Here is a 25816-nt window from a genome sequence, read left to right as displayed (position 1 = left end):
CTGTTACCACCAGAGTACTTAACAGTGAGGATTTGGTACTAAGCACAGCCTTAAAAATGAACTGTGACCACAGTCACAGATGGTGTTTTTGGAGTAGTTCTAATAATTTGGAAAACACTGGGTATAACCTTCTATCAAATACATGCTAACTAAAGTAGAAAAAGGAGGAAATTATGCAGAAATGTCAGCACTTTTCCACGAGCAAAAAATGAGGTCACCACACTCATCTTCATCTGAAATAGCTAAATAATTGATGGTGAGGGGTGTTTTCAAACCTTGTCTGAGTAATTAGCTTTCGATAACCCAGCTCTCCTCAGTACTCTGGCAAAGCAATGTGAATATTCCAGTGCTCTACTGACCTGAAGAAATCGGAATCCACTGGCACAGCTGTGCTCTGCTCTGTTGACAAGATTTTTTTCTTTTTAGTTTTAGTTGTCAGACATAGAGTAAGTCTGAATAAAAACTTCCCCAGGAAGTGAGGAAGAGGAAAAACTGAAGGAAATTGTCCCCTCTGAGTTGTAGCCACTTCAGTATCTTAGGTTTTTAGAGTTGCTGTTGCTAGCCTTGAACAAACCTTGTTCACCTATTTTAAGGACCATCAGTTAATGTTGTTAAAGTGCTTCGAAGATGAAAAGCAACAAATATACAGATAAACACACCTCAGATGCTTCATATTGATTGGGGGTTGGTTTTACAGTGCAAAAATATTGCTTTAGTGGTTGGAAAATCGATCCAGAGTGAGTTATCATGCCTGAAGCTGAAGGCCAAGGTCATTAATTATTGCCACCTGAGAGCCGCCCAGTGCAGCTTACAAAATAAATCTGGCCTGGCCCCAGAGCCAGACCCAGAGCATGATGGAGAGTTTAGAAATACTCACAGAAAAACCAGTGTTCAAATGCAGCTGCAAATTGTGAATAGAGTTAAATAAGTTACAAAATAACTTTGTGATTTTACAATGCATCGTAAAAACTGATGTCAAACAAATTTTAAATATATACCAACCAATTACCCAGCAACAGTTTTTCCAGTGTTACTCAAAGATGTTTGCTTTGATAAATCTAGGCTGTCAGAAATTTATTGTGAGAAGGTAAATTAATCAAGTTAGCTAGGGGGTATTACTGCTACTTGGACATTTAGCTGCTTACAGGTAGGGACTAGAAAGGAGAGATAAAAGCCTGAAATCCCTGAGTGCTGTTATGAATATAGGCATTCTTCTTTTTCATTCTCCCTTCAGATTCTCTTTTTACCTCCAAAGGAATTATCTTGTATTTCCCAACCATTTTGTAAATACTTATTACAAGTTTCTTTTCAGGGTATCTGATTTGATTGTGATCTCATGGATATTTTTTATTTGTGGGCGTGAGGAGGAGAGGACTTTGTAGCCACAGAGCTCCTGTCAAACACCATGTTCCGTGCTAAGTGATTTATATACCGGATATATGAGATAACCACAGGAGGTTTAAAGGTGAGAAAAATCAAGCTAAGACAGAATGTGTCCAAAGACATCTAATAAGTAGAACAAGGATTCAAGGACATTTTCTAATCCTAAGCTCTGCTTTTATATTAAATGTATAGATTTTTAAAATTAATTTTCACTTTTATTCTGTTAAATGTTTCCAGTGATGGCCTATATTACTTGGATTGCTGAAATAGGCTCAATTCTATTTTTGTCAGTTAAAAAATTATTTTGCTCTAGTACATAGGTACATGCAAAATATGTGTTTTATGGGATTCATTCATGGGGAGGACATGGTCTAGATGAGAACAATGACTTGGATGCAGGCAGAGTAGGCACTTCTGTCTAGAATATAATCTGTAGAATCAGGAAGGAACAATGCAAAGTGAGGCTTCACCAGAGGCCAAAGGAAGAATGCGCTCTTACTGGGGCTAGAGGCTCTTGGCCAGTCTTAGACGTGCAGTTCCCCACTGCCCAACACTTGTCCACTGGATTAGCAGAACTGCATGCCCCCAAAGAACAGCCAGCTGAAGGAGCCAGTGGAGGGTCAGAGGTTACATGATGACAGTAATATATTCATGAATGACTCAGTCCTTCTAACTCTTACTCCTTATCTTCAAAAGAGCATAGGATCAGAAAAATGTTTGCAAGTGATCGACCTAGATAATGGGCCTTATGGAGTTTAGGTATTTCTTTCTCACAAGAGGATGGTACTACTTCATTATTTTATTTTATTTTATTTTATTTTATTTTATTTATTTATTTTTATTTATTTATTTCTGTGGTACGCGGGCCTCTCACTGTTGTGGTCTCTCCCGTTGCAGAGCACAGGCTCCGGACGCCCAGGCTCAACGGCCATGGCTCACGGGCCCAGCCGCTCCACGGCATGTGGGATCTTCCCGGACCGGGGCACAAACCCGCATGCCCTGCATCGGCAGGCGGACTCTCAACCACTGCACCACCAGGGAAGCCCATTTTTTTATTTTTAAATTAATTTATTCTCATTGTATTGAAAGAATATAGTATGTTTCATGGAAAGCTTGAATGCCTGTTTTTTAATCTTCATGAGAAAAGTAGAATGAAATGAAGTACAAATGTTGTTTGATAGGGAAATTGTGTAGGAAAAATTGGAAGACCTACTTTATTGCTCATAATATGAAAATATGAACACAAGACCATATCAGCTAAATCAAGGGGACAGAAAATGGCCAGATGAAAAACGTTCTAGATGTCAGTCACAGAAGTAAATATACTTCTATAAATTGGGGAATTTATAAGCAGCACCAGCAACGTCACCTAAATCTTTATTTCAATTTGATAGGTTTTGTATCAGTGGAATTTTTCAAATAAAACTGTCCTAGCTTTATTTAATTTGTAAACAGGTTTGTGTGTGTGCTGAATTTCTTGTCTGACAGTGGAAAAGATCATAATGTACAGGTTTTCCCCATAGATCACTAGGAAAATGCCAATTAATAATAATAACCACCCTTTATAATGTGCTTATCCCTACAAGAAAGTACATTACACTTACAATCTTACTTAATTCTTAGTCCAACCCTATTAGGTATTTCATTCTTGCTTCAAAAGTCAGAAGAGTGGAGCTAGGGAGGGAACTTGCCCAAGGCCAAACAGCTCCTCAATGGCAAAGTCAAACTTAGAACTCTGAGTTTTCTGCTAATGAAGTCTATGTTCTTCACCAGTCTATCCACTGCTTCTCTCCAGCATAACCTTGAATAAGTCACTCTGCCTTAGAGTTATACCATTTAGGTCAAAGTGAATGAGAAGAAGGCTGTTTTCAATTAATGTGTTTTAGAAGAGCTGGAAATAGTTTGACTTTTTAAACTTATTTATGATGATAATAGCAAGCAAATACCAAAAGTGCGCTCTATAGTAGGAACTGTAAGTACATCACATATGTTAACTAACAATCTTTATAACAACTCTGAAATACTATGGAATAATAAGATAACCCCTGTTTAATGGATGAAGAAACTGAAGGCACATGAGATTTAAAAAGTGGGTCCAAAATTACCAAGCTATTAAGCAGAGAGCTGGAACTTGGATTGAGAGACTACTTCCAAGTGATACACTTGTACCTCCCTAGCTCAGTGCTCAGGGGACAACACTGAAGATTCAGTACAGACATACATTGAATACATACAGTTGAATACATATGGTGGACTCAAACCTATCAGTCTCACCAGGTGGGAAATTAGATGACCCCCCCGCCCCGCCCCTTCTTACTCCATTCCATTCCCTCCATTTCTCTTTGGCAAAGCTGATGCCTGAATAAAGAATACAATCATACAATCATTTCCAGATGCCGTTAGGCAATAATACATGGTTTCTGAACAAATAAGTCAGTGGAGCCATTCTTGAGACTTCTATAGCAAATAATGCTTAAATAAGAGAACAAACCAAAAGTGCTGACAGAAAATACATGCAACTTCTGTGCCCAAACATAGTCTTTCTGCATTGTGCTACTGGCAATGAGAATGGGTGATAAGCAGGTAGGAGAAGGAATAGATTGCAGTACAGGTGCAATGATTTCAGTTCCTATGTCCCCCTACCTAACAAACAGCATCGGGTAGGGGGACATAGGAACTGAATTAAATCAGTGTTTATCAAACATCAGCTAACCTTCATGGGCTTCCTATATGGTTGACTTAATTTCATAAAGCAACTAACTTGTTTTTTAAGCTAAGCATTATTATAAGACATGCATATACAACTGCAAATTTGTTGATTTTTTTCTAACATACACACACATATGTAACTCTTAAAATTTTTTTAAGTTTATCACTATGTTACCCAAAATGATCTCATGTAGCATCAGTAGCATTTGGGACTCACTTAGAAATAAGAGGTGCTATGTAGAATGGCTCAGGACTAAGAGAGAGCCTTAGAAGAAAGAAGGTAAAATAAAGCTTATGTGTGCTGTAGAGGGTCCCATGAGAATGGGGCAAAAGGGAGAGGAAAAATGTCTGGAGTAGCTAAAAGTCATAAAAACAAAGGGTGTCTCTGTCTTCCACAGCAAGGGCAAACTAGTAACAAGGGCAGTACAGCCAATCAGCAAGTACTAAGGAATGACCAGAGACTGTTAGGTCAGTAACCCCTGCTCAGACTAGAATCCACTGCAGAGAAGGAAGTCTCTTTTCTTTGTCTTCATTTCCTGGGGAGGTGTGTGTGTCTTTTTCTAAACAAGCAAACACCTTCTGTAACACTTGTTGTGAAACAAACATTGCCTTCTGTTCACTTCTTCAGTCTGTCTACTTGCTACTAGGAAACAGAAATAAGGGACAGATTTTTGACTGAACGCAGTATCATTCTAATTATCAAGAGTTGGGAACATTCTGCAGCGGGGATGCATGAAATAATGTGATATAAAAAGTCATAGAATGTAAGATTTAAAAAAAAAAGAAAAGAAACTGTGGGAGGTAAACACCATTGAGGCCCAGAGACTCATCTTCTCATGTAAAAATATTTGACTAAGATGCATATAGATTCAGAAGAACAACAACATTAATACAGAGTAGAATTTTTTTAAAGCATTGAAGTACTCGGTTGAACCTTATAAAATTGCCAATATTTGCTGTTTTCAACCAACAGATTAGACAACTTCATGGAGCCAAAATATATGAGCACTACTTAGCTAGCAGGTTGACAGGGGTGAAACCAATGGAGAGAGGGAACCACATTTTATTCCATAAATGTCTGAGTTATCTCTTTTTACGAGGAACATGAGCGGAATATATTCATGTATTACCTGGTTTCATAGCAAAAACAATCACTACTAGCTAATAACAAATTGACTAGATTAGAAAATAGATATTTTTAATTGATATTGTCTACAAGGCAAGTTTATTTTAATTACTGTGATAGCAAACAAGATATACCAATTGGCATAGAGAGTACCTCTTGCTTCAGCTATCTTTGGTGGCTTCCTCCCTAGGATTGCTGGGGTCGATGCGGCTCTGCTGCAAGCGGCAATGGTAGTCAGAGGCAGCTGCTGCCAGCTAGAAGCCAAGGTTCACTCAGCATGTCTTACTGAAGCAATTAGTCTCCTCTTTTATCTTCTAAGGAGACTGAATTTACATAGGGCATATATCTATGGCTATATTCGTATGATGGAGCACTCAACTCCTTTCTCACGTGCATATTGTTTTTTATGTTTTCTTGTAAATTCTTGCAAATTTATATTTTTCAAGGGCAGGGCAAAATCTATTTTTGTTTGCAATCATACCAACTATAGAAATAAGGCTTAAAAGTAAGTATTTTATTATGATAAACTTAGATTTAATACATATTTTAAAATAATATTTAAAAATAAATCAGGGATTTGAGGCCTAGGATACTGTGATGTAAATAAGTATTCTCTGCAAGTCTTTTAGCTACAAAGAAACATTTCTACATTTTGATTTGAGCCTCTACTATGTCAATCATTCTAACTCTGAGTTACAAATTTATAAAATTGTAAAACTGAGCAAAGATAAATTCTGTAAGGAAAATATAATAGGTAGATGTCCCTATATTGTAACATTTTTTTCAGGACAAATGAATGAAACATACTTATTACTGCAAAGTAAGTGATGTTTAGGCAAACTCCAGGTACAAACTCTTACGTATGATAAAATAGCCTAAGGAAACATTTGCAAGTCATTTAAATTAACAAGGGACATTTTAAAGGTCTGGGGGTAGGGTGTGGGGACACTGTCAGCAGCTCAAGAGGATCCTCTAAAAGAAAGCTGTATTTCCTGGGCTTTCAAATAGGCTGAACAAAATACATTCTTGTTTAGAGGATGCACTAGAGGAACGCCACTATTAATTATGCAAACATGTTTTTGATGGGTAAAAGAATTTGAGAATGACTCAGCAAGAGATTTCAAAACCAAATACTTCTACCTGCTTATTGAACATGTTCTTTCCAGATCTGCTCTCTTTTCTATGACCTGTGGTTAGAAGTTTGAGATTTATGAAAGGGAGGCTCCCTCACTTTAGTGGCTTTCTGAGAAAGCCCCAGTTTTGCCAGGAACATGGAATCAGTCAGTTCTACCCAGCCCTCCCATCCTTTTACTCTTAGTTTAAGTTGGAAATAATTGATACCTCTTCAACTTTAGCCTCTAATTTTTCTTTAACAAACATAAAACCTAGTCAGATCCCCTAACCAAACACTGGGTCTACCTGTCAAAGGTTTGTGTGTTTGTGTGTGTGTGTGTGTGTGTGTTTATGTATGTACGTGTGGATGTGTATGGTTGCCTTCATATTTCCCTCTAGATGAGACTGTATGTTGACAGTAACTCAGAAAAGGGGGAGACATTTAGAAGTCAAATTAAGATGTAAAGGCAACAATATTTTTTACAAGTCACTGCTAAAGTGACAGTTCAAGACTTAGTTGGAAAAGAGAAGGCTCCCAATCATGAGTCCTTTAAATTTGGGGGAGGAGAAGTCCTCTCACCTATTTTGGAAACTACTTGCAGATGTAGGGAAACCTCTGAATTGCTCACAACAGGGGTTTTGCAGAGATTTCCTCTGATTTTTTTCCTCCCCAATTTCCCACAGCCTGTGTTTGTCCTGCATCTGTTAGGCTGACATGTGGTTTACCTCGCTAATCCTGCTGCCAGGTTTTACACACTCTCCTCCGAAGTAAAACAACTGAAGCCAGAGGATACTGAGTAACTCTGGGCATGGGCGCCAGAGCTGTCACAGAAAATTTGCTTCCCAAGCGTTCCTTCCAACTTCCCTTCCTGAGCCCGCGTGAGCCACAGCGCAGCCCTTGGCGAGGTCTTCGCGTTTCCTGCTGCTGCAATCTGTAACTGGATTTTGGAATTTTTTTTAACTGCAGTTCTGAGGATCTTAGTTCGTAGCACAACTTTGTTGGTTGGGGGACTTTGAAAGCAGTTTCCTTACCTTGGTCGCGGGGGCCCAGACACTTTTCCTCCCCTCCGGGCTGCACCGAGGCGAAGGCAGCAAAGGGGAGTCGCAAGCTCCTTGTGTATTGGGGGTTTGAGCCGAGTTGTCACCATCCCTCGCCCACCCCCGGTCTGGCGTTCTCGGTTGGCACGTACATCATCTATTAACTACTGTTCCTGGACGCAGTGCATGATATATTCATTTTTATCTTTAGTAAATTATAAATGGAATTCTCGGCGCGCTCGTGTCTGTCTGCTCGTGTAGGGCTACCGAAAGGAGGCGGAGAGGAGGCTGTGGCCCGGATCCTGACCCTGATTGTATGAATAAGTAAGCAGGATGCAAGTGATTGGGTTAGATGCTGTGAAGATTTTTTTTCTTTTCTTTTCTTTTCTTTTCTTTTTTTTTTTTTAAGTTAGGAAGAGGGTAAAAAGACAGCCGGGGTGGGGGGGGGGAGAAGGCAAACAGTGCATCCCCAAATCCTCCCACTTTCGCCCTTCTCGCAGCCAGTTGCCGTGCTGCTTCTGCGGCTTTTAAGGTCTGGCGGCGCAGGGATGTCTGCCCCCCACCCGCGACCGCGGTCCCCACTTTCAGCTCAGACGCGCTGATGTACAGAAGGGTCTCGTCCTCCCAGGGCGGCGCCGGGTCTTGGGTGCGGGACACGCGCGGGGCCTGAGCCCGGGGACCTGGGAGCCTGAGCCCGGGAGCCTGAGCCTGGGGCAGCCGAGCCGTTGAGCCGCAGGAAGGACGGCCGCGGGGAGGCAGCCTGGCCGCGCGCCCGCCCGGACCCGCTCCGTACCTGCCCCCGCCCGCCACCTAGCCCGCGCCGGGGGACAGGCCGCCCAGCCCTCTCTCGGCCCGACGGCGCCCCATGTCCCCAGACACCTGAGCGCCGGCCGCGCCGAGGAGCCTCCCACGAGGACAGCCACCGGTGCCCTTCCTCGCGAGGAAGATGGGGCTGGAGACGCTTTCCCTGGGGATGCTCGCGTGGCTGGTGGCCACGGGGGCTGTCCTCTGCGCGGAGCTGGGGGTCTGCGCCGGCCTCGATTATGACTACACTTTCGGTGGCAACGGAGAGGAAGAGGCGGAGGCGCTGGACTACAAGGATCCGTGCAAAGCCGGTGAGTGCCCTCTCGGGGCGAGACAGCGGGGGCGCGGCTGGCGCTGGGAGGGCGCCGGGTCTCACCTGTCTCCTTCCCACCCCCTCCCCACCCCGAGGGGCCGCGCCGCCTCCTTTGCCGCAGCTCTGCGCCGGCGGGACCGGGTGCCAAGCTCTGTCTCCGAGTTTGGGGACCTCCTGGAGTTCCTACACCCCACCCCCCACCCCCGCCCCGGCGCGGCGTGACGAGCCGCGGACGCAGCAGCCAGGGCTGAGTCCAGCGCCCGCGGCCCGGCGCTTCTCTGGCGGCGCCGCCCTGGTGCCGGGCGCCCGCTATCCCGCTCTCGGGCGGGTGGACTTCACGTCGGGACACCTTCGCCCCCTCTCGGCCAGGGTCCTGTGTGCGTCCCAGGCGACAAGGGGATGGCGACGTCCTCCAAAGCTCCCCCGCTGAATGGATTCAGCGCATTTGCCCATTTCAAGAAACCTTAAAAACACTTCCAAGTTGCCGTCCCATTCAAACTCGTTTCTCGCCCCCACACCCTGTTTGCACCCTTAGACCTGCGGTGGGACCGAGACGCCCCGCCCGGCCCTTCTCCCGCCGCCTGAGGTCAGAGTCACACGCCCTGGCCCCGGGCCCTGTTCCACTTAGGTGAGGCCAAGGTGAACCTGGGTCGGTGGACCCACCATTCATGGGTGACCCACCATTCATGGGTGGACCCATCATTTCCTCGTGATGCGAGGAAAGTGATCACGAGGGTCCTGGGGCCGATTAGGTGAGTGTCTGTAAGCAGAAGGCACGTTCTGCCGCATCTCAAGAGGAAGGGAGGGCAAAATCCCCAAAGTAGCTTTGCCGCTCCGATTCTGTGCGGATGGTCTGCCTGCGATGTCTTCCTTTCCTTAGCTAGGTAAACCTCTTTTGACCTCTCTTGGGCCTGAAGTTAGGAAAGATGTACGCAAATGAAGGAAAACGCTGGAAATTCCCTTGTTAACTTGTACCTTTGATGGCACATTGTTCTGACAAGGAGGGTATGTTTGTGACAGGGAGCATATGTGTTCGCGTTATCAGATCTTTCCTGGTGCACTCTTACTGCGCGTACTTCTTCAAAACTTGGAGTAGCTTAGCAGAAACACGTCAGTCCGGAATTCAGAATTCTGATTTAATTCAATTTTGCTTATAAGTTTCCTCATCACCTTTAACACTCAGTCTATCCCACCGGAAGTTTCCTAGGCCTTCCTTGATAGTTTAGAGGACAAGACACCTTTCTGCTGTGGTTGGGCAGCCAGAACTCAGTATACAACTCCCTTAAACCTACTTTTTATTAAGAAATTTGTTTTGAATAATGTTTGCAACTGGGTGAAAATTGAGGGTTTTCTTGTTTTAGGAAAGGTAGAAATGAAGTATATTATTTCTAAAGATTGTCTACGAAAACACCTATTCTGATGCTCTGTTGTGTGAAAGATTCAGCCAGCTACCAATATAAGAAAATCAGGGCTTATCTATACATTGATCTGATTTCAGGAAAATAAATGTAGTTTTCTATACACATTAAAGTAAAAGCTTATGCTTTAAAAAATCATTAACTTCAAATATGCATATCTTATAAGAAGTATCAAAAGTTAGCTAATTCATTTTCAGAAGTTATGTTGTTTCAGGCTTATCTTAACATTAGAAATTGTATAGAAGAAGGTTCTGTGAACATGTGTATTTTTCTATTTAAGAGTGCAATTTTACAATTTAGTTGTACCATGTGTATTGAAACACACCTCAAGCATAAATGTCTATTTTCCTCAGCACATAAACATCCAGGCAAGATAAAAACAACAACAACAACAACCTTAAGAGCATTTACTTTTATTTTTCCTTTACTACTGGTTTATTTTATTTATTTATGTTTTTTGGTTTATTTTTGAACAGGGCTGTTGAGGATAAAACAGCAATAAAACCAAATTTGTATGGATTATTATTCTAATCTTATTTCTTCCCAATTTTTGAGTACAAGAGGTAAACCTGTACATGTGTGTAATGAAAGAGATATAAGAATGGCCCAAGTGGAAGACTGAGAAGTATGGCCAAAATCTGAGATCACTTTTAAATGATCAACCCTGCTTTTTTAACTTAGTGAAATGAAAGGCTTTAATTTACCATCTTGGCTAAAGAGTAGCAAAATCTTAGTCCCTCTTTTTGGCACTGTATAAGACAAATAAAAGTAATAACAGGGAAAAATTAAATAGTGCATTGAAATCCCAAACAAGAGTCAAAAAAAGGTCACTAAAATAAGAAAGATGAAGACAGATATGTGAAAGATAGCCAAAAAGCAAGAGGGGGTGCTCTCCAGACTCCAGGATACCTTTGATCTGCCCTTCCCCAAGAGCAGAGTGGAGGGCATGGCCCACTGAATAAGGTGCCTTTCTCTAACAGGGGTCCTAAGGTTCCTGAAACTATATGGTGGCTTGATGTCATAGTGACTAGCATAGCTTTATGGTTTCAGAGCACTTTGAGTACATTATTTCAGCTCAATGCACAGCCCAAATAGTGGAATTTGTTAATGTTACCATTACCCAGATAGGAAAACAGTTGCTCCATGAGCTCAAACCCATTTGTTAACGTTACCCAGAATTTGATTCCAAGTCTCCTTGCTCAAAGTCTGCTTGTATTAAACAATTACACTGTATTCTTAGCTGGCGTTTTGGAGGCCTTCCTTGAAATGCAAACAACAGAAATTTGTCCAGGTTTATCTGAGTCTAAACTAATAGAAGTGCAGTTACTTTCATTAACTGATATGAATGAAATGACTAAGAACATAATTTCATCTTTTCTAAATACAGTGAGAATATAAAGTCCTTGAGGACAGAGATCATAACTGATTTTTAATGTTTATCACAGGGATGGATTAACATTGTTAGATATCTGGAAAGTTCTCAATACTTTCTCATATCTATAGACTATTAATATTGATCTTCATCCCTCATTTACATCTCATTCTAACCAAGATCAAATGTTACCCAAGGAGAAATATTACTTGTTAAAATTAGGCCATCCTTAATATATTTGTGAAACAATATAACTTGTATGCCTTTCAAAACTCTGATTTGAAGTTCATGAAACTATAGGACAGAAAGGAAGAATTTGTGTTAATTTAACTTTGCTTTAGAAAGAAATTTTTGATATAAATAGAAGTAGATAAGTCAGTGTAGCACAGCCTCAGATGTAATTTGTATAGCCAAATCCATTAGGACAGAAAAGAGGTAATTCATCTCTATATATAAACAGACACAAAGATGCAGATAATTCAAAGGAATGTCTGTCTTGCACATTAAGGTGTCAGCACAATACATAGTCATCTGAATTTGCAATCAGATTTCTCTTACTTTCTCTAGTTCAAAAGGGTCCTGAGGGATACTGAGAAGCTGATGCTGCAGGAGGTCATTCCAGAACAGAGACTGAGGTGTCCTGTTTCATTGCTGTACTGTACCAGTAGATGTTAATCTGCGTATCTGTGAATATCTGTGAAGAGCCTGGGCAAATTCAGTGTGCAAATTAATCTCTCAGATTTGTCTATAGATTACCTGGAAAAGCAGACACCTGATAAACCAACTCTGTGTTCTCTCCCTACTCCCTACCCGCTTCCTTCCTCCCTCCCTCCCTCCCCAAACCATCCTCCCTTCTTTTCTCTTTTTGTATTTAAGGGGGTATCAGGAAAGCACAGGCAATTGGAAATATAATATCTAAAGAGGAAGAATGAATAAATTAGAATTTTGAATGATGAGTAGAGGCTGATAAGACTGATAAGGAAGGGTATCTTTATCCTCTTAAACAAGTGTGAAAACTCTGAAAAAAAGACTTCCCTACCTTTAATCTTCTGAGTAAATGGTTTATTTTTCTTGAAAAAAATCCAAGCCTGATTAAAGGTCAGTGACTTGCAAGGTTAAATCTGTCTTTAGAGTGGCATATGCAAGCTTGTTTATATAGAAATAGGCTTTTGGTATCCTAAAGGATTATTCTTCCTGCTTTTCTTTAAAACCAGTGTCCTAATGTCCTAGTATACTAATTCTTGGGGAAATTTCATAAATTTATAATCTCTCAGTAAGATCTTATCATTTTTTGGTTCTCAGTGTTGTACTTTCTAGCTTCATTGGCAGCCTCCCAGATATGGCATTTTAGAATTTGATGTTTAACCCTATGTCTACTTTATTCCATCATAATATTAAATATCCAAACATATATTTATTGCCTGGCACCTCTTTAGGTTACCAAACCCTCATGTTAAAAATGTATTTCATAGAGCTGCTTCTATTAGCTAGTCTCTTCTGTTTTAGTTTTCATTCCTCAGATCTTGATTTTTTTTTTTCTCCTCCTGCCTCTAGTGCCAACTCAGAAGTGGTCAAAATACAGTTTTTGCAAAAGGGATGGATAAGAATTCTGTAGAGTTGAATTCTAGTCATCATTTGCCAATAGTAATTCTTTAGCCCTTGTCCTGAGGGCCTACATTGATTTTTTTTGGTCCACCAATGGCAGTTACTGATATTAGCTAGGAATAAGATAGATTGTTTTTTCTTAAATATATCCTCTCAGTCTAGGATGGCTCTAAAGCTACTTTTTGTTTGCTTGTTTACACAGTCTCCTGAGATCTTCCCACTTTTTGTCTCTGAAGAGGGTAGTCTGTTTTACAAATTCAAAATTTAACTGGCATCCCTTCTGTGAGGTAGTTCCTGTAATAATTCATGGAACTTTTATGGTTTCCCTTCAAGTAGGTGCTCTTTGAGCCCTCCTTTCTCTGTTTAGGCCTCCTTAGCCCACAGCGGAACAGTTAAAAGTGGGTAAGAGCTAGTGAAGGCTTTTTGAGAAAGTTAATATATAATTCCACAACTTTTCCTCTTGCCCTCATGATGGCTCACTTTTCTACAAAAGTCTAATATATACCATATATAGTTTCTTCTACAGAAAACATATTTTCTTCCCCCATTGTGTATGTATGAATCTGATTTTTGTACATCTTAGCAGCTTTCCCTGATTTAAAATTTAGACTCACTTGTTTGTAGTTACCACTATATTCTTTGTAAACCTTAAGAATATTAGTCACATTAATGATCCTTTAGGCCTCTCAGTCAGTGAGTGTACTGGACAGGGGTTACCCTTCAATGTTCCTAGAACTCAGGTAGATAGTATCAGATACTAGTGATTTACTATCATTAATTTTTTTCTTTTTAGACTGTTATCTATTTTTTCTAATAGTATATTAGCACCATCTGCTTAAAATGTTTAAAACTAGGACCTTCCCTAAGCTTTTCTAACAATGCTTGGAAAAGATAGAGGCAAATAATCCATTTAAAATGCAACCTTGCACATCCTGCTGGGACCATCTGGTGTCTGGGGAGGTGGGGGAAGGGAGCTCTGCTGCTCCCCCAAACTGTAAGGAAGGCCCCCGCCCACAGCATTTTGAGCCCACAGTGAGGCCTGGGCTAGGCCAGGGCTCAGGTGCCTGGCCAGATTCCTGGGGATATGAGATTTCCTCTACTAGGGGAATTTTGAGGACTCTTACAGCTCTTTTATGTTCCAAGATCTGGAATTAATCATGGACTTATCCTTCCTAAATTAAGGTGTAGAGAGTTCTCTCCCCAACCCTGGATACAATAGAATGATTTAGCAATGTGGCTTCGGTGGTTTATTTCCTTTAGTTATCTACTGAAGAATGCTACGAGAGGAGGAACATTAAAAATATAATTTTAACTCAAAGCTATGAAACAAATTGCATAGAATGTGTTCTTTCTCAGAAATCAGAAGTGGGGGCTCCTCGCTTATTTATTTAGTTCTTGACAACATCAGCCCTGAAAGTGGGATATTGACTATTAAATTTTGAGACATTGTGGGCTGGCTAATGGAATGCTTGCTTTGTCAGCTCCTTACAAAATGTGTACTAATCCTGTCAAGCTGCATTTGTATTAAGAAGTATCGTAAATTAGGTGTTAATTGAAATTCAGAAAGTGAACCAATGAGGTGTTTGTCTTAATCAGCTCTTCTCCTGAAACTTACATTTATAGTTCAACCTAAAATATTTGCTATTGACCATATTAAAAAACCCACAAAACTTCTCAAATGATAATAGTTCCAAAAATATGAAGCATGGTCAGAAGTGTTTCTAAATATACTACTTTTCCCAAAACTAAATCTAATTTTATGTATTAATATGCTACTAAAGCATTCATCTCAATGTTTGAAAATGACATTTCAACAATTTCTAACACACTGCCCCATTTTACAAATCAGGGAGTCATTACGGAGGTGGAGACACAAACCATGTATTTACTATCAATGTCTTCTGTGTTAATGAACTTCCTATTGATGACACTTAATTTGTGTGATGAGGGAGGAGGATGTGGAATAGTTTTTGTATTACTTACATTTCTCACTTTTGTTAAATTTCAGCACATGAATTGTGTGCCACGGGGGCACCTCGAATGGCCCCTAGTCTGGTGGTTGATATCAGCAGGTTCAGAGTTCTCTTTCGCCATGAGTGGATTTGGAGTGTTTATTAAGATAATCCCAGCCCTTGTGCAGCATTGGAACCACCTTGGCCTTAGTTCAGTCAATTGACTATCCTGAAAGGATGGAGCTCCATTCCTCTACCCTGATCTTTCTGATCCAAATGCCTAGTAGTTGAAGTTTATTGTTTTGTGTTTCGTACTCAGATTTTTGTGTTATTAAGTATCCCTCACTGCATGAAAGTTAAATACCAGGGAAGAGCATCATGCAGAACTAGAAAAGAGCCAAATGGAGAAATTTCCAGAGAATAAATCCTTGGACTCCATATACCTCACATATCTAGGAATTGCCTTCATGACTCATGTCAAAGTAACATAGCTCATATTTTTACATTGTAAAAAGTCTCGTGTCTTCACCATACCCCTATCAATTAACATTATTGTTAACCCATTTGGACACATGAAGAAACTGAAACTCAGAAGGATCCAGTGTCTGGTCTGCCATCCCAGTTGATAAACAATGAGAACTTGACCCCAGGTTTGGTATGTGATGCCTCTCTTTTTATGAATCTCCTTTGCTGGCTCTCCAGTCAGTACAAACGTATTAAGACTGGCAATTGAAGTGATGGTATTTGTGCCATGTGCATTCATCCACTGTGATTTTCTTTAGTGAGGGTACATCTTGCCTTCAATGTTCTTGCATTTTATAAGCCATATACTGTACTGTCAGAGTAAGGCCAATACTTACTTTCAATTGTATGGAATATTGGGCAGGCCCTACTCCCTTTCAAGAGGGTATTTCCTAAGTGTGGAGTCACAAATGAAATACCTCAACTATGTGTAAGACAAATGAAAATGAATACGACTAATTCTAATAGAGATATATTTGAGTGCAAAGTAGTCTAGGGGAGAAACTGCTATATGTTGCCCCAAGTATATAAATTGTGACAGCAAGGCTCTCCATGTTGTTTAAGGTGGGGGTTGAATTGGATTCGAGTAGAATTCAGTCATTAGTGTCTCGTTCCTGGCACAGGCCCTGGCGTTTTATGTGGTACCCATTAAATTGTTTCACATTTTAGATTGCTCTCTGAGTATTCATTGAATTCCTGCTTATGAGCCCATAAAGAGTGTGAAGAACATCCTTTCAAATGCAGGCTGTTCAGGAAAGTGGTTTACAGTGTACATTATATATGTAAATGATGTGTGAATGCCTTTGAGAAAACAAATATGCTGTAAGAGAGTACTTAAATAACTTTATCTTTTCAATTCCAACTTGTCTAAAAGCCCTCAGGTCAAAAACTTGAAAGCTTCGACAGCTCATAGAGTTAACTAAACTTCTTGGAACTCCAGTCTGGTTTCCTAAGAGTAGGAAGTCTGGCACATTCAAAATATATACTATGTGTAATATTTACTATATTACAATTTCTTAGAAGAAAACATATTACTGTTAGCAAATTATCATGTTGTCTAGGAGGAAGATTTTCTGCTTGTACTTTTTCTCTAACAAATGATTAAGAATGAAACTGGTAAAACAGTTTTTCTAAACCTAAGAACAAGGGGAGGTTTTCCTTTCATATTTACTTTTTAGTCCCAGGAGAAGAAATAATATATATTTGGATCTCCATGAAGTGTGACCTGCAGGCAGTCATCAGGGGAAGAATAATTAGGATTTGCCACCTGGAATGGGTAACAGAAGTAATGACCTAAAAATCAGGGGTCTTGTGTTGCATTATGTTTCTATGTGCAAAGAGATTGTGAGCAGTTTGCTGGGGGAACAAGTGACCAAGAATTAAATGCAGAAAGAAGGCTCTGATTATAGGCTATACCTCCCGTGTGTCCCAGGATTTAAATGTTTATAATAAGAACAGATTTCTCGTGTATGTGAAGGTGGAATGGAGCATCATACACAAAGCTGTATGCTTCATAAACAAGTATCCTTTAATACCCCTTATTTCTGTATTGCATGGTACCTGTAGCTTAGTGCTTTATGATAACATGTGTTATGTTACCCAATGATAGAATCAGAATTTGAATCCAGAATTCTGGATTCCATGTGCTGCCATGACGTTTCTTCCTTTTTCTTCTTCTCCCTCTTCTTCTTCTTCCTCTCCCTCTCACCTTCCTCCTCCTCCTTCTTTTTCTTCTTCTTTTGGTATGAGGGCTTTTTTGCAACTTGGGGATGGCTTCAAAAATCATTTTCTTGGGCCTCCCTGGTGGCGCAGTGGTTGGGAGTCCGCCTGCCGATGCAGGGGACACAGGTTCGTGCCCTGGTCCGGGAAAGATCCCACATGCCGCAGAGCGGCTGGGCCCGTGAGCCATGGCCGCTGAGCCTGCGCGTCCAGAGGCTGTGCTCCGCAATGGGAGAGGCCACAGCAGTGAGAGGGCTGCGTGCCGAAAAAAAAAAAAAAATTTTTTTCTTTAAAGATTTCAGGGAGGCCAGAATAGTGCATCTATTAAAATCTTGGGCTTTGGAGTGACATGGATATGAATTTTAATACTGGACACACCACATAGTAACTACACAGAGTTTTACATAGTGAGTGGTTTCTTACAAGTTATTTAACACCTTTATGTTTCAGTTTTCTGATCTATAAAATGGGAATGATGTTATAGTTCTCATGGTGTGTTTTTTTTTTAATATAAATGTATTTATTTATTTATTGGCTGCGTTGGGACTTCATTGTTGCGCACAGGCTTTCTCTAGTTGCGGCGAGTGGGGGCTACTCTGTTGCGGTGTGCTGTCTTCTCATTGCGGTGGCTTTTCTTGTTGTATATCCCTTCCTTAAATGCATTTAAAGGTACGTAGTTGGGCTTCCCTGGTGGCGCAGTGGTTGAGAGTCCACCTGCCGATGCAGGGGACGCGGGTTCGTGCCCCGGTCTGGGAGGATCACACGTGCCACGGAGCGGCTGGGCCTGTGAGCCATGGTCGCTGAGCCTGCACGTCCGGAGCCTGTGCTCTGCAATGAGAAAGGCCACGGCAGTGAGAGGCCCGCGTACCGCAAAAAAAAAAAAAAAAGAAAAAGTACGTGGTTACCTTTTTCTTTGTTTGCAAATTAAGAGAAGCAAAAGCAAATGATATAACAGATGAAATGAATATCTAGTTTTTTTTACTTACACTATTCTACCGTGGTTTCAAAAACCAAATGTAAGTTTTTCTTTCTTTACATAATTCTAAGTGGGTAGTGGTATGTCAATTGGAAAACAAACTGGACTGGTAGTTAAGAAATGTAATTTCTACTATTGGTTCTGCTGTTGTATTTTCACGTAACCTTGGGGACGTCCCTTATTTTTCTTTGCCTTAGTCTCTAAGACTTAGAAATCTCTAAGCCTGTTCAAGTCCCAAAGTTTTCAGAATCCTGGTTTCTCTGATATCAGAACAAGAGCTTTTCTGATGTGGTACCAAGAAATCTCAGGGCCAGTGACTCACACTGTCCACTCAGAGGAAAGGGAAGATTTTACACCTCTTCAGTGGTCAGTCTTGATAAAGCCTGAGGTTTCTCATGGTTCCAACCAAATCATGACAGCCACCAGGTTGCAGCTGCAATAGGTTGTGCAGTTCCTTGACTTGACTTTGCCAAAATTGGCCTTGAAACCAATTTATGCATAATTTCCCACTGCTCTTTTCCAACCTCAGTCCATCAGTAAAAATCTGCCAGAGTAGTGACAAGTTATGTGGGCATCACATATGTGCTTATCAGAGCATGTTAGTCTCACAACAGCATCAGAATTGAGTGTTGTTCAGTCAGATTTGTATGTTGGATGAGCAGAACATGGCCAGTGGATGGAAAAAATCCAATTCTTTCAAGTTTGATATCAATATTCATAATGGAAAGAACAAGAAATTTAGGCAAGGAAATTGCAGGAAAGTTTTTCTGGCTCTAAGCATTTTTACTAAATACACGACATATTAAAAGACACATTATATTAATCACTTATATCTATCCTTGAAAACAATCTTCCACTTGGCACAAGAGCATGATGCTAATTATCTTCATAAAATTCAACTTCTCAGACCTCCAGTTTACTGAATTGTCTAGTAAGGGACTACTCTTTTCATCATAAGTTAACTTATGTATATATTTTTTTAATGAAGAGTCTCAATTCTCAACCAAGTCTTTACCAAAGGAAGTTTTCATTCTTGAGCTTTTATAATAGTAAAGAACGAACTCTAATAGAAATTAATAGCATGAATCTAGGTAATGTAGTTTAAAGAGCACTGGATATTGTGCCAGGAGACCTAGGTGTAAGTCTTGACTCTTCTGTGTTTAATTACATTATCTTGGTCTACTTACTGAACATTTCTGAACCTAAATTCTCTCATTTGTAACATGGGGGTAGTGATACTTAGTCCATAAAACATGTAAGGGTAAAATGCACAAGGTCTTGGTAAACTGTGATGCACCGTACAGATGCAAATTAACACAACCAGCATTTTGCAACTGATATGTTTCAGGAAGATGCTTGAAACAAATAAGGTGTGTTCCCTTATAGTAAGGATTTCAGTATCTGCCAGAAAAAAAGCAACATGTGTTTCAATTATCAATATGAATGTGTAATAAACAAAATAGTGTGGTAACACAGAGGAAGGAATTCATTAATTATATTTGGAATAGAGAAGGCTTGTAAGGGAAGGTGGCATTTGAACCGAATCTTGAAGTCTTGTAGTATTTTTCCTGGAGAAAATGTGGTGTAAAACTTTAGAATCAAATAACTAAATAAAAATTGAAGTTGTGAAGATTCATGGACTTTTATGAAAGGACAGTAAGTGGTAAATAATCTAATGTGGGTAGGGTATGTTAGGGTTTGTGCTTTGGCAAGAAATGATTCTGTTATGTGCAATGTAAAGGATCTTTAATGCCTAACTAAGGGGTGTGAATTTGATCCCCTTGGCAGTGGGATGGGGACTTACTGAAGTTTTGAAGCAGGTCATTGGCTTGATAACAGCCAGATTTTTTTAAAGATAAGTGAGGATGTGAAGGATGGTCAGATATAGTTGCTGTAGGAAGTAAGGAGCAAGTGGGAGGAGGGAAACATGCTGGAGTAAGAGTAGAGGCAAGTGTAGATGAGCGCTTTCATATGCACTGTATCAACAGTTGTAGAAAAGAGGGGTTCTATTTAAAAGACCAGTCAACAACTGGATAGCCTTGGGGTGGAGGTCAAGAGATAAAGAAAAGGAAGAGTTCAAGATGATGTCTTCGTGGCTGCCTACGTGAGTGGCGTGAGAAACTGGTACAGATGAGCCACGTAACAAACAGGATAAAAAACGCATTTGTGTTTTGTAAAGCAAGTAAGTTTGGATCTCTTTGAGTTGCACAAAATTTTTGATGTTTGTTGTGCAGGTCTTGGCCTGCTGTTGTTCTTTAGGAGTAGATTGGTTATATCTGGGCTTTTGTATTCTGTATTAACTTTGAAATCAACTCATCATGTCCCACTGTTTGGATTTAGATGAGAATTGCATTGAATCTATGGGTTACTTTACAGAGAATTATTTTTATGATACTGAGTCTTCTAATCCATGGGTATGGTATATATCTCCATGTTTAGGCATGTTCTTTAATACTCTTAATATTTTTATCTCTAAAGTTTCTTTCTTCATGTTTGATAGACTTATTCACATATATTTTCTACTTTTGATGACATTTTGATATACAATTTTATAAAATTTCTCTTTTAAGTCATTTGCTGCTCTTGTGTAGAAATGTATTAGATTTCTGATGTAGTTAATTTTTATCCAAAATCTTTTCCAGTCTCTTATAAATTTTAATAATTTTTCTGTATATTTTTCACATAGGTAATCAAATCATCTGAAATAAAAGTGTAGCTTTGTTTCTTCACTTACAATTCCTGTGCTTTTAGTTTAATTTAATTTATCTTACCTTATGTGCTGATAGTCTTCCAGTGTTACATAGAAGTGATAACTGAGACCTAGTTTACTCTGTTCCCAGTTTTAAAGAGAATGCTTTCAATTATTTATCAATTATGCTACTTGGTGTCTTTTTAAAAAATAGGTACCTTTTGTCAGATTAAGGATTTCTGCCTTTCCTGAGATGATATAATTATCCTCATTTCACCTTTTAATGTGGTAAATTAGAATAATTGATCTACTAATATTAACCCACTTTGTATTTCTGAGATGAACCCAATTTGGTCACAAGCTATCATTCTTTTTATATCCCTATATTCAATTTGTTGATATTTAGTTTGGAATTTTTGTTTTATGGTCAGTAGTTAAACTGGCCTGAAACTTTTCTTCTTCTATTGTTCTTGTTAGGTTTTAGTGTCAAGGTATGTTTGCCTTATAAACACTCTGGAACAGTTTGTGGAAGATTGGAATTATTTGTTTCTTTTAATGTATTGAAAGAGTTTCTCTTTGTTTCTGTTGGGTGTCTGGGAGTACTAAAAATTCAGGACAAGTTTAAACTAAATTTTCTGCTTAAGTTTATTGGACTACCATGGTAATATAAATTTATAATGCAAAGCTACTTTGGGGGTGATTTTTGCTTATGAGATTTCAGAGGATATTAGCTTTTCTCCATTCTACTTAGGTTCAAGCTTTCAGAAAATCAGTTTTTGTGAAGTTACCTGGGGTGCTATGAGTCCCAAATTTGGGAGTCCCAGATTTTTGAGAGCTTATTCTATTACTCTTTTCAGCTTGGGTGGACCTTGGACTGTGTCTTCTGTCCTCTGAGCCCTGCTTGACAACAAAGTTCAGTAGCCATGTCAACCAAGCTTGGCACATGCCCTCAGTTGAGGGGTGGCTTTATTTAGTCTTCTGCTTATCTGTCTGGATTCCCTCCTTCGCTCAGCCATGAAAATGTTTTACTCATGTTGTCATACATTCAGGGAGATTTTTAAAAGTATTTTATCTAGCATTTTTAGTTATGTAGGAAGCTCAGCCCCATAGTACCTAGTTTGTCATTTTGGCAGAAACAGCAGTCTTTAAAAGGAACTTTAAAAGTTAAAAAGATCTTTAAAATATTAAACATCATCAGGACATTTCCTTCTAGATCTTAAAAATTATGATGATTAAATGGATTTATTTAAAAACTCATTTATCATTGTTTATTAAATATAACCATAGGTCTTCTATAAGAATATACCATATGTCTACTTTGGTTAATTGGTAATTTCATAATGATCGAGGCACCATTTGTCTTATCTGACCTTTCAGGATAGCTATGCACAAGAACTCCAGAAGTTTCATGAATTTTGTGTGACGACTTCATTGTAAATGTAAACATTTTTTTTTTTTTTTTCTTTTTGCTGTACGCGGGCCTCTCACTGTTGTAGCCTCTCCAGTTGCAGAGCACAGGCTCCAGACGCGCAGGCTCAGCGGCCATGGCTCACGGGCCCAGCCGATCCGCGGCATGTGGGATCTTCCCGGACCGGGGCACGAGCCCGTGTCCCCTGCATCGGCAGGCGGACTCTCAACCACTGCGCCACCAGGGAAGCGCAATGTAAACATTTTTATACCCTTCACTTGAAAGGATTCAATTCAGATTTCACAGGGGAAGAACATCCATGTGTAAGTCAAACTAGCCATTGTGATTTGCAAGGGAAAGATGCACTGCTTGAATGAAGCAGTGTACAAGTTATCTGCACTGACTTGCTGCCTTTAGACAAATTTGATTACTCTAATCTTGCAGGATTATGCTTTTCTTAAACTTTCCAGTGAGGTAGATTGGGAATCTGTTTCTACATCTTTTGATATTTAATGTATCTGTTTTACCAATTTTGAAAAAATAGAGAAGCAACCCACCATCATTCGATATCTTCAATTTTTAAAAAAATTAATAAAGTTTTTTATTTAAAATAAGAATAACTTCTTTGGGGCTTTCCTGGTGGCGCTAGTGGTTGAGAGTCCGCCTGCCGATCTAGGGGACACGGGTTTGTGCCCCGGTTCGGGAGGATCCCACATGCCGCAGAGCGGCTGGGCCCGTGAGCCATGGCCGCTGAGCCTGTGCGTCCGGAGCCTGTGCAAGAGTAACTTCTCTAACCTCTTCTCATATGACTATTCAAAGCTTTAATAATACAATTTTAACCTCAATTGACATTTACTCATTCAAACTTTCCTGTATTGACTTTTTAGTTACAGGACCTCAAATGAAATCTTATTAAGTCATAGAAATGTAGCTCTGAATGTACTTTTAGAGGTTATAACCTCAAACTCCTCATATTAGAGACACTATAATATTTTGAAGTCCTAACCAATCCCAGTTATCATGCTTAACCTATTTTGGAGGAGATTATGCAAATCGATGAAGTTGGTGGTGGTGACTTGTGTATATGAAAAGAGGTAGATTAGAAAGGTCACTGCCATACACTGTGTCATTCACTGATTCGTTATTGTTTCCTGAAAATATGCCATTAATGATTGCTTTGAATTAAGCACTGCTCTTTCTATGCCTCTTTTCTTTTAACACAAATACTCTTTGCTGGGTAAATGTTAAGTCATTAACATGAAAATCATTAATGTGAAAGATCAGACCTGTTTCATAAACATACTAGGAACACAGAAAATAAGAAGGTGGAGAAAGCAGCTCTGAGGACAACCCTAGCCTAATTTACCACTTTGCTTTTGGGTAGCTCCTAGTCTGGGTACTCCAATGACTCTCTTGCCGCTTAAATTTTTGCATTCCTTATATTGGTGCCTCTGCATTATGCTCAGTCATTCTTAGTCAGCCTTGATCTGGGTTGCGGTTATAGAGATTTTTCTTCTCTAAAAGAAAGTTTTAGAGATTTCATCTTTAAGACGGTAGCCGTTTCCCTCAACTTCATTCTTTCTTTTAACTCCAAATTGTATTTGTCATTTTAAGTCATTAGTGAGCATGTAAGCTAGTGCTGAGTTTTTGAGCGAGACTATCACTTGATAGTCTTATAAACTTCCATAGAATGATAATAAGTTTTAAAGTGCTTTTTTAGTAGGTTTTCTAAATGAGTGTTCACTACTTAAATAAAATTTGATCCAAATTTAATGATAATATTTCTTGATATGGGACTGACTAAAATCTTGCTAAATTCAAGCTGTGTAAATTTCTGCTTCTGGACAGGATGGAGTAACAGGGACCAGATTATCACTGTGCCTAAAACTGTACAAAATATAAGGAACAATAGTTCCCAAGACATTGGGGATCAGGCAACAAAGGAGAGTGGTCGTTGGGAAATAGGAAATAAATGAGGTGAGCCCTATGACTGCCCCAGCTTACTATGTATACAACAGGGTTGGAGAATCCAGGCAGAGACCAGAAGTTTCCCTGTTGAGGAGATGGAGCTGTGAGTCCAGAATCCAAAGCAGCTAGAGTTTATGAGGCAAAGTACCAGAGAGGAGAGAGCTGCATGGAGAAAATTTTGGAGACCTGCAGAGAATTCCCAGCAATGTCCAACCTGAATACTCAGCAGACTAGTGATTAGTGCATACATGTAAAAAGACTACCCAATACTCAGGAAATAACTACCCAAAAGGATAAGAGGTAAAAATCCTTGGAGCTCACACAGAGCTGGTAAGAATGCTCTGTTGTCACCCAGGAGAGTGGAAAAACCTCATAATTTACTGGACATCAGATAGAATCTGAGAAGAGTTTTTCCGCAGTATTGGGAATAGCTCTAGCCTAAACACTGCTCTGCTCCTACCTAACAAAGCTTGAAAAAAAGATCAGAAACGATCCAAGTAATTTAACTGCTTCCCAGAATAAAACTCAAGAGTATTTATAGGAATATAAAGATATCCAGCAACCAACAAGTTAAAATTCAATCAGCATTGCTTCTGGCATCAAATCAGTGTTGCAGCATTGTTTTAAGAGGCAAAAAAAGAAAAAAAATATGGAAACAATGAGAATGTCTAACATTAGGAAAATGGTTGACTAAAATATGTTCTATCCTTAGTAAAAAATAAAATGAAGATATTGAAAAGAATTAGTTAAAGCATATATGTGTTGATTCAGCTCTCTAAATCAACACATATATGCTTTAACTAATTCTCTATATTCATGAGTTAATGAATGAAAAATAAAAGCAAGCTTCGAAAAAAACCACAAAAATTATATATTTTGTCTATATATTGTTTACATATGAAAAATAGAAAAAGGTATGGAAGAACACATATCAGGTTGTTAATATTTGTTACCTGAGGAAATGGAATAGGCATAGGGTGTAGAGACTATATAATTTTTTCTTTCATATAATTGAATTGTTTTATTTGTAAGATAAGCATAAAGTACTTTGTAATTTTTCAAGCCTTAAAATATTTAATAGGAAAAATTAATGACAAAGACTATGTAGGGATATTAAATATTTTTATAATACAAAATGACAGTATGGAAATATTAGTTGACTATATGCTTTCAGTACAACTGTAAAAATGGGATAAGCATGTAAAAGATAAAGACTAGTAAGAACTTGAGAGTTTTTTTTTAAGGAATGCTAGATTTATGTATACTTCCCCCCTTTGTTATGTCTGAATGTTTGTGAGCAATAATAATGATAGTTCTATTATGTAAAGTATGTAAAATATAGATGGAAGTGGATGAACTGTAAATGAGAAAACAAAAATGAAAGTTATTAGCATGGAAAGCTTATAAATCATTTTGCTTTTTCAATTTCCCCAAACTTTATGTAATGTTGTAATGTATTTATAATAAAGTAACTCAAAATCCAACTGGGCTTGCAAAGAACTACAAAAATATAATTCACAATGAGGAGGAAAATCAGTCAAATAAAAGTGTCTCAGAAATGATACAGATGATGGAACTAGTAAACAAAGACATTAAACTAAATATTATAATGTTATTTCATATGTTCAATAAGCTAGAAGAAAGATTTAAAAAATAATTTTTAGACATGAAGAATATTAAAAAAGACCCAAATCAAATTTC

At 39.2% G+C, this 25816-nt stretch overlaps 1 protein-coding gene across 3 annotated transcripts in view; it reads left to right on the top strand.

The window, feature by feature from the left end:
* Positions 1-7796: 7796 nt before the first annotated feature.
* Positions 7797-25816, top strand: part of TLL1 (tolloid like 1) — a 260947-nt gene continuing 242927 nt past the window's right edge. For 2 of the 3 annotated variants that reach the window (XM_029235369.1, XM_029235368.1), the window contains exon 1: positions 7797-8484. In XM_029235369.1, coding sequence (XP_029091202.1) covers positions 8316-8484 — 169 coding nt within the window. In that variant the 5' untranslated portion in view covers positions 7797-8315. The remainder of the gene's footprint in view (positions 8485-25816) is intronic. The other variant, XM_029235370.1, reaches the window with a different exon arrangement.

Source organism: Monodon monoceros, unplaced genomic scaffold, assembly GCF_005190385.1.
Source record: "Monodon monoceros isolate NGI ecotype Baffin Bay Population unplaced genomic scaffold, NGI_Narwhal_1 Super_Scaffold_20, whole genome shotgun sequence".
NCBI lineage: Eukaryota > Metazoa > Chordata > Mammalia > Artiodactyla > Monodontidae > Monodon > Monodon monoceros.
The sequence above is the reverse complement of the archived record's forward strand: the minus strand, read 5'-3'. Positions and strand labels throughout refer to the sequence as shown.